The sequence below is a fragment of the Podarcis liolepis genome (assembly GCF_965112155.1).
Source record: "Podarcis liolepis genome assembly, chromosome: 2".
Taxonomy (NCBI): domain Eukaryota; kingdom Metazoa; phylum Chordata; class Lepidosauria; order Squamata; family Lacertidae; genus Podarcis; species Podarcis liolepis.
In genome coordinates this window covers 109,586,639-109,601,183 of record NC_139555.1, presented here as the reverse complement: position 1 = coordinate 109,601,183, position 14,545 = coordinate 109,586,639, and the positions used below count along the sequence as shown (strand labels likewise).

At 46.2% G+C, this 14,545-nt stretch overlaps 2 protein-coding genes across 2 annotated transcripts in view; both read left to right on the top strand.

Annotated features, from left to right (window-relative positions):
- Positions 1-14,545, top strand: part of LOC310701812 (uncharacterized protein) — a 69,689-nt gene that overhangs the window by 41,485 nt on the left and 13,659 nt on the right. The gene's annotated exons all lie outside the window — the stretch shown is intronic.
- LOC310701693 (uncharacterized protein) overlaps positions 376-14,545 on the top strand; it is a 67,036-nt gene continuing 52,866 nt past the window's right edge. The window contains exons 1-2 of the mRNA XM_083492973.1: positions 376-476; positions 2,835-2,997. Of these exons, the coding sequence (XP_083349099.1) occupies positions 2,898-2,997 (100 nt within the window). The 5' untranslated portion in view covers positions 376-476; positions 2,835-2,897. The remainder of the gene's footprint in view (positions 477-2,834; positions 2,998-14,545) is intronic.

The following is a 14,545-nucleotide window of genomic DNA, read 5'->3' as shown; positions in this document are numbered from 1 at the left end:
GCTGCTGATTCATAATAAAGTTTAAGGTCTGGCAGGGCAAATCCACCTCTTTCTTTTGCATCAGTTAGTATTTTAAATTTTATTCTGGGCTTCTTGCCCTGCCAGACAAATCTGGAAATATCTCTCTGCCACTTCTTGAAACAGTCCATTTTGTCCAAAATTTGCAATGATTGAAACAAAAACAACATTCTTGGCAATACATTCATTTTTATAGCAGCAATACGGCCTAGCAAGGAAAGGGGGCTCTGCTTAAGCCGAGCCCCCTTTCCCAAGCCAGTATCGAGCAGCAGCACCCTCCCCTCTAGCAGCGTGCACTCTCTGGCTTTAACCCTTAAAGCAAGGAGCATCTGTTCCCTGTACTGGAAGCCCAGGCTTTCCCCTTACAATTATCCCCCGGAGATATCCTGCCTCCCAGGTGGGGGCTCCCATTCCTGCCCGGCTGCCCAGGGTCACTGCCACCATCGCCAGGATTTCGGGTGAGTGCAAAGCCAGCGGCAGGGAAGGAGGGAAGGGGCTTGGCAAGGGGTGGGGGGTCCAGGATGAAGCCCCGGGACGGGGAGAAGAAGAGAAGGGAGGAAAGGGAGCTGTTTTTCTTAATGGGGCCTTGAAGGTGGAGGGGGGAGGGGTTTCCACTGTGGAAAGAGAGAAGCTTCCTCCTGTCCGGATCTGGTGCAAAGGGAGTTGCAGGGAAGGAGGCGGGAAAGTGGTGAGATTTGAGTATTGCTGGCAAGGCTCACAATAAAATAATAATAATAATAATAATAATAATAATAATAATAATAATAATACTCTGCCCATTGTCTGGGTTTCCCCAGCCACTCTGAGCGGCTTCCAACAAAATAAAAAACACCGAAAACAACCAAACATTGAAGTCTTTTGTAGAAATTGCCTTCGATTTTAAAGAAATGCCCTCTTTAAGAAATCACGTGGTGTAAATATGTATGTTGTCCTTGAGGTGCAAACACACATAGCATGAGCAAGCAAGCAGTGCTCCAAAGTGCTTCTCTTGAGAATTTGCCATCTAAGTTGTGTTATGTACTGAGTTGAATAGGATCCAAACTGCAGCAGTCTGATTGGTCCTAGAACAATAGGATCCAAAAGGCAGCAGTCTGATTGGTCCTAGAACTATAGGATTCAGAATGCAGCAGTCTGATTGGTCCTAGAACAATGCAGCAGTATGATTCGTTGGCAGGAACTACCCAATCATGCTCCAGATAGAAGTGAATCCACAACCTGATTGGCTTACAGTAGAATTCCGGAATTCACCAATCATGTGCAGCCCATTGTGTAAATAATGTATATAAAGCAGATACCTTGAAGGGACTTTCATTCATTCCTCCTCACCACTATGAGCTGAATAAAGAGCATGAAATCACTTTGCGACTCTGAGTATATTTCAGTTGTTTACTCATGGAAATGACTCCTATTTCCCAAAAGGACAGGAGGGGGAGGTCTCTCCCCCACTTTTAAGCCACCCCACTCCCACTGCATGGAATGCAGAGGTCTTGTTCATTCACAACATCAGTAAACCTTGTGTGTATCTGAAGTGAACCAGGGGCTGCGGCTCCTTCCCCTCTCACTGGGCTGCTGCAAGAAAAGGCAGCGGAGGAGGAGGAAACAGATGGGTTTGAAGGCTCTTTCTGCCCCTCTCTCCTGAGCAGAGGGTGTTTGCAGGGCAGGAGGACAGAGGAGGAGGCAGTGAGGGCAGAGGAAGCAGTGGGTGGATCCACCGTGTCTCCCAGGGGGCCAAGATGCAAGGAAGGGGCTTCCTTCTCCATGCAAGGGCCACCCATGTATTCAGAGCAGTCCGTATGTTCCACGGGATTTACTCTCAGGCTGTCGTAAGCGAGAAAATGGCTTATCTCCTGAGTATACGCCAATAAACTTAGAAACGAGAGGAGATATGAGTTGTGTTTATTGCAAAGCAATAGGTTACAGCTGGATCGTTTCACAAAACTGCAACCCTGTCTGGTGTTCCAGGCAGTGGTATTTATATATGTAATGTCAAACAAAGAATTTCAGTTTCCACCAATCATTTACATCAGAGATGTCCAAGCGCTGGACCGCAATTGACAGGTAGACGTCTGTGTTGTTTTGGGTCGATTGTGAGACCTTTGAAGGCCCCGCCCCCTTTCCGCAAGAACTTCTGTGCATGCTTCTGTTTCTGTTTTTGCTCAGCAGTTCCTTGTTTTAATGTTTATTGTTGCCAAAAGAATTTAAATTTTTGTTATGTACCCCCCCCCTTGAAAAAGTCCCTTTGGAGTTCCACGTTCCTGATATTCATCATTACCTCATTTTATTATAATACACATGCACAACAAGCACTGGCAATTTCTGCTGAATATGTTCTGATGCCTACCACGTTCTGTTACGTTGTGTTGGTGTGCATGTTGGGAACCTGTGTTACATGCAGCCATTTGCATCATATAGCAACTCATGTTCTACCTTTCAGCTGTATCTTTGTGATTCTCTTTTTAGCTGTATTTTTGCCCCTATTGAGGGGCGGCAAGTTGCAAAATAATCAGTTTCATAAAGCACAAACTACCATAACTTCTGTATTAGAAGCACACTCAAGGATTTAAAGGGGTACACATTATCACATTTATTGTGGCCCTTTGGGCAACTGCCACAAGGCCACTACTTCCCATACCATGCCAGCCTTGGTAAGGGAGAAGGGACAGGCAGACGGAAGGAATTGCCAAAGGTGTTTGAAAATGGGTGGAGGCTCTTGGGAAGCGGGTGCCCAATAGGGGCTTCTACAGGGGCAGCAGAATGTCTTGGGAAGAATCCCTGCAGGAGCTCTGAGACTCCCTTGACTTTGTCCTTCCTCCCAGGAAACTACAACTTGCTTTGGCTTCTTTGCTCCTCAAGAAGTTGAACGTCCAAACCTGGTCAGGATGGACGGACAAAGATGGGCAGCTGACCTGCTCAAGCTGTCTCCTGCATCCCTCCCTACAACCTCTGATCATCCCCTCCCGGGACCCTCAGAGAAATCTGGTGAGTTCCAGGGGAGAGGAGATGGGGACATGGATGGCTGGATGGTGGAGGGAGAAAGAGGAAAAGATGGAGAGGAGACCAAAGGCAGGAAGGGGAAGGAAGGAAGGAAGGAAGGAAGGAAGGAAGGAAGGGGTAAGGCTTTTTTCAAAGCAGCTCTTTGTTTTTGGCTGGAGGCTCTGCACACAGGATTGGGCATATGAAGACCAAGGGTGGCCGGTATTATAAGCAAATTGTGTAAACTTGCCAGTCTTACAGCCAGGGGTTATGTGTGAGAGTGGGTGAGTGGGATAATAATTTATAGAGCGCCTCTAATTCTGTCCCTCCATAAGCTTACATGGAGATACAGTGGTACAACCTTGGTACAAATTTCAAATTAAGTGCACAAAACCAACAAAGAGACTCATGGGTTTATAGTGGCACCATATTTCCTAACCAAGTGTCCCCTTTGTCAGACTGCAGCCGACAAAAGCTTAGACCATTATACATTTACGAGCCTTTAAGGACTCCAAAAGATGAATAAACAGAAGCATAGTTAATCTATGGACTTCTATCCTACTGGAAACAGTGACAGCCAGCAAGTTGGATATCTTGAAAAAAGGGATTAGACTGATGCCTGTGCTCTGCCCTCGTGGTCCTAGGCAATAATGCTTCTTAATACTAGTTTCTGGAAAGCACAGGAGGGCAGAGGGCTCTTGGGCTGAAATCTTGCTTGCTGGTTTCCTACAGGCATCTGCTTGGCTACTGTGAAAACAGGGTGCTGGACTAGGTGGGCCTTTACCCAATGCAGAAGGCTCTGCTTAGGTTCTAATATATTGCAATATTTTTACAGTTACATGTGGCATAAGAGCACTTCGGTTTTACTTCTTACTCATAGGAGAGACTTCTATTGGAGCCTGAGATCATTTCCTCACTTGAAAAATAAAAGGACAGAGATGTGTCTTATAAGCCAGTTCCACCGTAGATCTTTACTATAAAATGATGCTGCTCTCTTATGTGTGAATGGAGTGATCATGGGTTTCTATTGCCATTGTCCCATCTGCATTCCTAAAAATTTGGAACATAGAGAGGACAGTGGAGAATGGAGAGCACGTGAAAATAAGAGAAAGTGCACATGGGAATTGACGTGTGTTCAGTTTCTTTCTTGTCTTTCTTAAATGTCTAACAGTATTCTCTCCCCCCCCCAACTCCCAAATAGGTGAGGAAGAGGACGGTCAGAATTCTATGGAGCCATCTGTGAATTCATTGGGAAGAACAAAGAAACAATTTAAATGCAGGGAATGTGGAATGTGCTTTAGTCACTGTGGAAGAATGAGGATACACCAACAAACTCACTCAGGAGAGAAACCATTTGAATACATGGAGTGTGGAAAGAGCTACAGTTGTAGTCAAACACTTGGAATACATCAACGAAATCAAATGAGGTAGAAACAGTTTAAATGTATTGAATGTGGAAAGAGCTTCAGTGAAAGTAGAAACCTTAGAATACATCAACGAACTCACACGAGGGAGAAGCCATTTAAATGCATTGAATGTGGAAAGAGCTTCAGTCAGAATGGAGCACTCAGGACAGTGTTTCCCAACCTTTTTTGGGCAAAGGCACACTTGTTTCATGAAAAAAATCTCGAGGCACACCACCATTACAGCCCCGTGACGTCAGCGCGCAGCGTCACGCCGGGAGGGACATGAATTGCTAGCAAATTACATAATCACCTCCTTGAGGGCTGGCTCATCTTCTCCGAAGGCAGAACCCCATTAATTAACAGCACAGACTCACACCATAGCCAAGACGAGGGGGAAAAACCTCAGTCATGCACAGTCATGCACATGTGGGGGCTAAATGAGGACGAAGACCGGGAAGAGAGCAGGGTTCAGATCACCCCACCTGGCCAGGACAATCCCTGGGTGCTCCCTTGGGCCACTCGCCTGACCCACCTCGCAGGGCTGTTGTTGCGAGGATAACACGGGGAGAACCACGCGCGCCCCCGGGAGCTCCTTGGAGGAGAAAGCGGGCGATGAATGCAATGCACGAAATATATGAGAGGCGACCAGGTTTTGCAGGTGAGGGGCCCCCGCCAGCCTCCGCTTCCAACACCCGGCGCAACGACGCCGAAGTTTCCCCCCAGGCTCGGCTCGGGGAGCAGCGCTGCTCCCCCCGGCTCCCCTTCGCCCTCCCGGCTCTCTCTGCCGACCTCTGGGGACCCCCCTCACCTGCCAAGTCCAGAGCGCCGGTGGAAGTTGCATGCATGCATGCAGGGCGCCGCGTTGCCATTGCATTGCACTGCACTCCATGCAATGCCTGCACGCATGCATTGCCTTGCACACCCGCCAAGGGGTCTCCCCGCGGTCCGATGCGTCCCCTCCGGCGCGGATGCAGCATTGCAAAAATAACCCCCCCGACGCAGCCCTACCTGGGGGGCAGCCTCTGCCTCCGCCGCTCCGCCTCCGCGGGGATCCCCGGGCTCCATCCTGCTGCCCGATCTCCGCGGGGGCGCAGGCAGGCTGCGCGGGGTCTGCGCGGAAGAACCCCTGCCCGCCCGGCTGCCGCCGCTGCGCTCATTCCATGGCCGGGAGAAGAGCGCTTCAAACAAAACGCCCGGCCCGCCAGGCCACGCTGGGAAACGTAGTTTGTGCACCCCGCGCGGGCGCAGAGCCCAAGGGCGAGGGGACTACGGATCCTGGCAGCCCCTGCGCCGGGGACGGAGGGGGAGAGGCCGGGTGCAGGGATGGAGGGACGGGTGGGCGAGCAAGTGAGTGAGTGGCAGCCGCCAAGCCTTGGCCGAGAGCCAGGAAGGGCCTCCCCGGAGGAGGAGGAGGAGGAGGGAGGCGCAGAGCGGGAGGGAGGGAGGGAACCCCAGGGGTCATCTAGTGATGGCGCCCCAATCGAAAATTTGACTTAGAAAAAAATCTTTCGAATTTTTTAATTTTTCCCGCGGCACACCAGGCAACATCTCACGGCACACTAGTGTGCCACGGAACAGTGGTTGGGAAACACTGACTTAGGAGACATCAACGAACTCACACAGGCGAGAAACCATTTAAATGTATTGAATGTGGAAAGAACTTCAGTGACAGTGGAACACTTAGAATACATCAACGAACTCACACGGGGGAGAAACCATTTACATGTATTGAATGTGGAAAGAGCTTTAGTGAAAGTGGAACACTTAGAAAACATCAACAAACTCATACAGGGCAGAAACCATTTAAATGTATGGAGTGTGGAAAGAGCTTCAGACTTTGTGGAGACCTTAATATTCATGAGAGAATTCACACAGGTGAAAAGCCATAAATGTATGCCGTGCTCCACTCAAGGTGCACTCTTTACTTCACATCAAGAAACTCATAAAGGCGGAAATCAATTTTAAATGCATGGAACCCGTGTGATGTTCTGGTGTTTGTATTTAAATTTGTACACACACACATATATATGTATTGTGTCATCAGCATATCTGACGGGGGGAAGATGGCCGCCGAACTAGCTGCAGAGTTCTGGAGGTTATCTGAGGCAAGTTCTAAATCTGCTTTTTAAACAGGCTCGACACCGAGCCAACCTTTGAAACTCCCTTTATAATATATTTTAACTCCTCCAGAGTTTTTAAGTAGTTTAATAGTCCTTTTAGCTTGTTGCTTCTAAAGAAAGAGCTCCTTTGTTACCTCGTTACCTTGTTATCTTGATGCCCGGAGGGTTTTGCTCCCCGCGATGCCGCGCCCCTCAAGTCTGACCGACAATAAGGAAACGGGCGACAGCTGATTTATTGCCAACTCCGTGTTATGCTCTGAACTATAAGCTATTAAATTACAAATCACAAACAGCTATCCCAAATCTTGCCTCATTTTGGACCTTAGCCCATAGCTGGGTGGACAAAGATTCACAAATGGTACTTACTAGAAAGAAACGTAGGGACCTGGGGATAGTGACAAGTCCACTGTTCCAGGAGTGTTATGAGAAGCAGAGTAAAATCACGCAATACTTTTTACACACAAGGGACAACGAAAATGGAAATGGAAATGGAAATGAGCAAAAGATGGCTGAGATGGCTGAGTTGAAGCAGGATGAGGCTCTTCTTCCTCCCTCTGCTGCTCAAGATCACTCAACCTTCTCTAGAGGAATACAGGACACAGAGAATAACAACCAAAATAGAAATACAATGAGCCTGGCCCATGAAATAGTCTTGGCTGAGATATTATCTTCAGAGTTACAGGAAGAAACCCGAAACCCCCAGAAACCCCAGACTTCATCTATGGGCTCCCAGACGGAAAACAATGACTGCTATCCTCAAGACTGGCTGCTCTCTATAAATCTGGATCTGGCAGCTACGAAAAAATACTTAACAATAACAAATGGGCTGCTCCTGACATTAGTGGAAAATTATCCCCTCCAAGTTAAAGGCTCAGAACCTCATGGTGTTGATCCACAAACCACCCCTCAAGAGCCAGAATATACAAAGCAACCAGCAACCAGCAAGTGCACACAAGGATCAGCAGCGGAAAATCATTTACACCAAGGAAAGGACATAGGGCGGTATGTATCTGTCCCTAAAACTGAATTTCCTATCGAAGTAAATCAAAAGAAGCGAGGCATTAGTAAGAGATCCCATAAGAAGAAAGCTGAAACTATAAAGAAAAGTAAGAACATAAAAACTGCAAGGAAATCTGTTACAAACCGACGTGCATGCAAAGTATGCTGGAAAAGACTATATAAGCTGATTCCAACAAAATCAAAAACAAACTCTAACAAACCTGCTACACATGGCAGCAGAGAGAACAACAGTGTGGATCCAGGAAAAAAGATCCAGCTGAAGTCTTTGAAAGAAACATCATTGCTGCCTAATAAAACAAGTGAGGAAACGGAATCACTACCCGGGTGCTCTATGCTGAAACCCCAAGGATCCATAAATATTAAAGAAGACTCACCCCATACTATTGATTATGGCAGATTTCAAGATGAGCCAGTAGCAAGGAAAGACTTGCCCCAGGATAAAGGATGGAAACTGATGTTGGCAGATAGGAAGTTAGCTTTTCTTAACTACCCGAAGCCAAAGGGCTTCCTTACACAGGAAGAACGCTCGGTGCATTTTGTGAATATTTTAGATGATATGCTGCCAGGGAAAATAAAATTAAATGACATTACCTCAGTAGATTTCATATTCTACAATGGATATTCTCTGCGAGTGATTGCCTCCTTCAAAGATCAAAACTTGGCTAAATATATATATAGATCAAGACATCTGCTGTCAAAGAAAAGGATAACGGTAACAAGATTTTTCGAAAACAGCACATGTTTGAAATTGTTCCCGGATGAGTTTACGACAGCTGAGATAAGATTTACTTGTAAACCAAAGGAGGAGAGAGGACACCCAAAAGACAAACTGGAACATACTGAGCAAGGGCCCTTGAAACTAAGACAGGAGATGAGATTGCCTAATGAGGGGATGGATAACTTCTATCCAGAAGAAAAGGCATTAATAAACCAGTTTGGATTGTTGCCTTTCTTTGCCCAATCTGAGATCTTGAGAAGATTGGAGACCCTTAGAAATAAGTTAACAGAGATGAATGCTCAGGAAAAAGTAAGAGAGAAAGAACCGGCAACGGACCAATTGAAGAAAGAGAACCTCTCTGAAAAAGCCAAGACAGACCTCATGAAAGATTACTTTTATAATACCTCTACAATTGCGGAGATAAACCTGTTAACAACAGATCTAACACAGTGCGTAAGGGACAGCAACAATCTACCATCTAAGAAGGAAACCATCTCTATGGCAACCACGAAAGACTACCCTTATATTACCTCTGCAGCTGCAGAGATAAACCTGACAACAACAGATCTAACACAGTGCGTAAGGGACAGCAACAACCTACCACCTAAGAAGGAAACCATCCCTATGACAACCACAACGCGCTCTTGGACCAGCATGAGATACCTGGATGAGGATGAACTTGGTATCAGTCAAATAGAACACCTCAAGGTAGATTCGCCAAAAAAAGGAGTACTGATCACTAATGTTAGCACGCTGCACCCTTCAACTGATTCCATTGAGTACCTGGGCGATAATACATCTATGGACATTGCCAAAATGAATGAAATCCAACCAACAGATAAAAAGATAGGCCCAAAAAATCTTTCAAAGGCAAATTGACTAAGATCAATTTTTGGCAAGACAACGTGCAACCTTGCCTTGCTAACTTGGAATATTGCAGGTTGGCAAAAGAGGGTTTCTGACCAATCCTTCGCTAAATATATCCAGAGATATGACATTGCGTTCCTCCAGGAGACCTGGAGCACAAGTGAAGTGGAGTTAAATGGCTTTTCTGCGTTCTCCCTCCCAGGTCTTTTAAGTACTAGAGGGGGGCGAGTTAAAGGTGGGTTAGTTACTTTAATCTCAACAAGGCTAAGGGCCACATTTAAAAAACTAGACCCACTAGACCATCTGGCCACAGCTGTGCAAGTACAGTGGAGAACCCACAGCTGGCTGCTGATTAATGTATACCTACCCCCACAAAGAGAGAAAAGATTGATAAGAAATACTTGGGCTCAGTTAGAACAGTATCTTGACAAACTACTAAATCAATTTCCTGATGCCTCTGTAGTGATGGCAGGCGACCTAAATGCCAGAACTGGACAATCTGATGAGGCTTTGTGTGCCCATTTCCACGAAACAGTCCCCATTATAGAGGAAACCCACCCAATACCAGCTAGAATCTCAAAGGATAAAGGCTGCAATTATGCCGGCTTATGCCTACTACACTTGGTCAATAAGTTGGACCTGGTTATATTAAATGGCCGTACAGAGGGGGAGAAGGTCGGAGAATTCACATTTATATCTAACAATGGCGCCTCCACAATTGATTATATAATCGTGTCGTATGATCTTCAAAACAAAGTTCTGGAATGCAAAGTGGAGGAGCGCTTAGACAGTGATCATCTGCCATTAAGTGCACTCGTAGCTGCGGGAAAGGATTTATCCTGCGCTGAAAAAATCGAGCATTCGAGCCCTACAGCTTTGGAGCTCAGATATTCGCGCATTAGATGGACAGATGAACTGCATAAGGAAATTTCAAGTAGGCTATGCTCAAAGGAATTCCTCATTAAGAGAGAAAACCTTATAACTTCCTCAAGCCATGAATTAAAGATAAATTTATTTCAGGAGTTAATTTTACTCCTTCAAGATCCCCTGAAGGAAAAAAGGAACAGGCCAAGTAGGCAACCCTCAGTATATAAAAACTCCAAACCCTGGTTTGATCAAGAATGTCAGGATATGAAGCTAAATTTATTGAAAAAATACAGGAATTATAGATCTGCCAATTTACCCCAACTCCCCACGGGTTGGTTTGAAGATAAACGGAATTATAAAATTTTGATCAAAAACAAAAAACTCCTGGCACAGAAAAGAGAATGGAAATGCCTAATAGATGCATCCAGAGAGAGAGATTCGGCCACCTTCTGGAGACTGGTAGCAAATGGAGTGCGACCTACTTCCTCAGAAGTGGAGTATACTATACCTGCAGGGACTTGGGAGGCATTTTTCCAATCTTCATATTCAGCTCTGCCTTTGACACAGCCACTAATACAGTGTGCGGCAGGTGATGAGTGGCCTCCGGTGTCGGTCGCGGAGATTAGGAGGCTTATTCAGGCACTCAAACTCAGAAAAGCCCCGGGAGCAGATAACATCTCTCCTGAACTTCTCAAAGCCAATATTGACTGGTGGGCCCCAGTCCTTGCCACCCTTTTCACCAGCATAGATCAAACAGCAATAATACCAGAGGACTGGGGATTGGCAATCATCGTTCCCATATTCAAGAAAGGCTGTAAACTTGATCCAGCCAATTACAGACCAATCAGTCTCTTAAGCATCATCAGCAAACTTTATGCAACTCACTTACGTGAAAAGCTTGCGGACTGGCTGGAACAGGAGCACATCCTAAAGGAAGCCCAGGCTGGTTTTAGGGCACATAGATCAACTCTAGACCAAGGATTGGTATTGCAACATCTAGTGGAGAAATACACCTCAAAGAAAGGAGGCTCTCTCTATGTAGCCTTTATAGATTTCAAATCAGCCTTCGACTCGATACCCCGGCACAGACTTTGGGAAAAACTAAATGTCACAAACATCGATAGACGTCTTTTGCTTCTTATCCGTAGACTACATGAAAATACTCGGATCCGTGTTAGATGCGACCGTTATGGGAACCTATCAAAGGAAATCCAAAGTTCCCATGGTGTCAAGCAAGGCTGTGTTCTTGCCCCTATTCTTTTTAACTTCTATATAAACTCCCTAGTCGGAAAGATGGAGGAAGCAAGTACTCATTCCCCAAATCTAAATAATACACCAATCCCGGTCCTTTTGTACGCGGATGATGCGGCACTTATTTCCTTCTCTTGTGTGGGCCTAAGAAAACTTTTACGAGCTCTTACAGAGTATTGCGAAGCTGAACACCTAATAATAAATTACACTAAATCAAAAATTATGGTGTTCTCCAAGAGAAAATCCCGACATAAATGGAAAATTAATAACCAACCTATTGAGCAAGTAACATCTTTTAGATATCTTGGAATAATTTTTGATGAGAAGGGATCTTGGTGCCATCAGATTAAGAACTCCATTGTAAATGCGCAAAGATCTTCCAGAGCTACCATAAGATTCTTTTACAGAAAAGGAGGTCAATATGTTCCTGCTGCCTCCCAGGTCTTTGTTGCAAAAATACTTCCACAATTGACGTATGGCACCCAGATATTTAATTGTCAAAAACTCAAGTCCCTGGAATCTGTACAAACTAAATTCTATCGTTCCCTACTAGGGTTACCTACCTGTGTCTCTAACACTGCCATTAGGCTGGAGGTTGGCCAACTCCCTATTAATGCCAGGATATGGATCCTGAAGATTCACTTCTGGCTAAAACTCATATTTTTCCCAGTGGGAGTGGCTCCATTGACTCTACTAGACCCGTTCCAGTCTAAATGGAGATTGTCGCTTTATGAAAAATTGAGGGGCCTGGGGCTTTCCTCACAAGAACTCATAGCCTCAGGCTTTGAGAAGGCTAAAATGATGGTGAGCCAGCGAATTGGAGATGTAGAGCTTCAGGACCATATGAGCAAGATAGATAAATATCCAGCTATCCAAGACTATGGAAAAGGGTTTAATCTAACCCCATATTTGCTGGACCTACAAATCGCAAAATATAGGCGGGCGTTTACCCTTACCAGATTTGATGTATTGCCATCTGCCTTACTAAAGGGCAGATACGAGGGCACACCCTATGCTGAACGAGTTTGCCCATGTGGTCTGAAGGAGGTGGAAACGGCTTCACATGTGCTGTTACACTGCGACCTTTACGGGGATATCAGGTTACTGTTTATCTCCCCTATCGTTCAGAAATTTCCAGGTCGATCTGAATCTCAGCGGCTGAAAATCCTACTAGGAGACAAAAACCCAGAAGTAACACTGAAAGTGGCCAAGTTTTCTGCGGCCGCGATCAAGCGGAGGGCATTAGCTGTAAAAAAGTAAAAGATCTGACCCCTGGATAAGCCCCCCCCTTTTTTTAAGCCCATACATATACTGTAGTGCATATATGAGTATGTATATGTGTGTGTGTGTGTGTGTATATGTGTACTGTTTTTATGTAAAATTTACAACTTTTAATCGACACCATCATTCCCTTGTAAATTATTGCTGCCTTTTATGTTTTTTTCTTCTCTTCTGGTCTATGACCGTAATAAATTTATTCATTCATTCATTCATTCATTCATATATATGTATTAACGTAATGAAGGTCACATATACTATATGTACAAAAGAAGTTGCAAGTTGTTGCTAGATAAACAGGGGGAGAGTGTGAATCTGGAATGCTCAAGGTGTTTGATGAATCTGTTGAGTTTTGACCTCCGCTCTTCACTGCCAAAATGATGGGCTGCCCTTGTCTTGTGGATCAGCATCTGTCAGGCTTCAGGGAACTGGCTTCCTTCCCCCTTGGCCGTAGATAAGCAGAACAAAGGAAAAGGATTCTTCATACCTATTAGAAACTTTAATGATTCCAGCAAGAGAACAAAGAACCCGTCTTCACACAAATGGCGGTGCTCCCAATGAATAAGTCCACCCCCTCACATCCCTAGTCACCCATGTCACTTCTGCATCTTGTAACCTGGGCTTGCACCCTCTGTGCTTTCTGTCCTGCCACTTTTGCAGCTCTCTCTGACCTTGGGGAAAGCGGAGGGATGCTTTACAGAGACAGTGAATCAGTTACCTCTCTCTCCCCTAGTGTTTTTTCTTCAAGCTGTTCCCCATCCAGTATTTCCCGGCTTCTGCCTTCTGAACTATGTTCCTCTGCAAACCACTGTTCCAAATCTATACAGTCCTGCTGTAGATTCAGGGGGATTGGTCTCCCACCATTGTGCCTCAGTGCAGCTCTCCTCAGCACCATCCCTGGAGATTGCAGTTAGATTTTGGTTTAGGGGAGAAAGTGTGGGCCTGGGTCTAGGCCAGGGGTGGGGGGGAATAAGGGTAGAGAATTACAAGGGATGCTTCTTTTTCTGCGCAAGGCTGGTTCTTGTTTCTCCTGAGTACACGCCTGTAATCAGCGTGTGTGCTTTTAGCAGGAGAGCGCCCCTTTGTCTCAGAGCGTAAGATGCTTCAGGAGGCATTAGAGTGAAGCGCCTGTATCGCACATGTGCCATGAGAGCAATGGTGGGGGGAATGTAAATACCTGTCGGGGTGCTTAAAAGGAGGCTGTTGTTTCATGACAGGGGGCGGGGGGAGGAGAGCCTTAGCAACGCCAAACAGAAAGAGCCAAGCGTGCTTATAGGATACATGTGGTTGCTACTCTGACTTTGAAGATGGGCAGTGGAAGTGGCACATGCTTCTGCTAAAAGCAGATCTGGGGTAGGGAAGATTAAGTTAATTGCAACCTTGAACTATGGTTACCAGACGTCCCCATTTCCCGGAGAAAGTCCCCGGATTTACAAATCTGTCCCCGGACAAAATCCGCCCCTGGAATGTCCCTGGATATCATTTAATGTCCCCGGGTTTATATTTTAAGTGTTGTACATTTATTAGTAGGGAATGAATGTTGCATGATTGTTTCAACGGCACAAGACACATCATATGGAGACTTCTGGCAAGGCAAAATGGCGGGCGCCATGGCAGCAGCAGCTCCTGAAGCCAGCCAGAGTCAACTGCGCTACCAGGCTGGCTCCAGGGTGCTGAGACTGTCGCTGACGCTTCCACTGCTGAGGAGGAACTGGGGAAACCACCGACACCCCCCCACGACCCAAATCAAGCCAGGAGCGAGAGCACCTGGCCAACTGCCCAGCAGCGCTCCGGGGCCAGGAAAACCCTGGAGACAAGGCAGGGAGAAGAAGGAGAAGGAAGAGAAAGAGGAAGGATAAAAAAGAGGGGATCCCCGACCTTGCCATGCCACTGCTGCCGCTGAGGAGCAGAGGGAGGAGAGCACTGGGAGGGCAAGGACACATGACCGAACCCAGGTCCGACCTGAGCCTACTCCACTCCAAGAAAGCAGACCAGGGCCCAGAGGAAGGCTGCGCGACAGAGGAGAC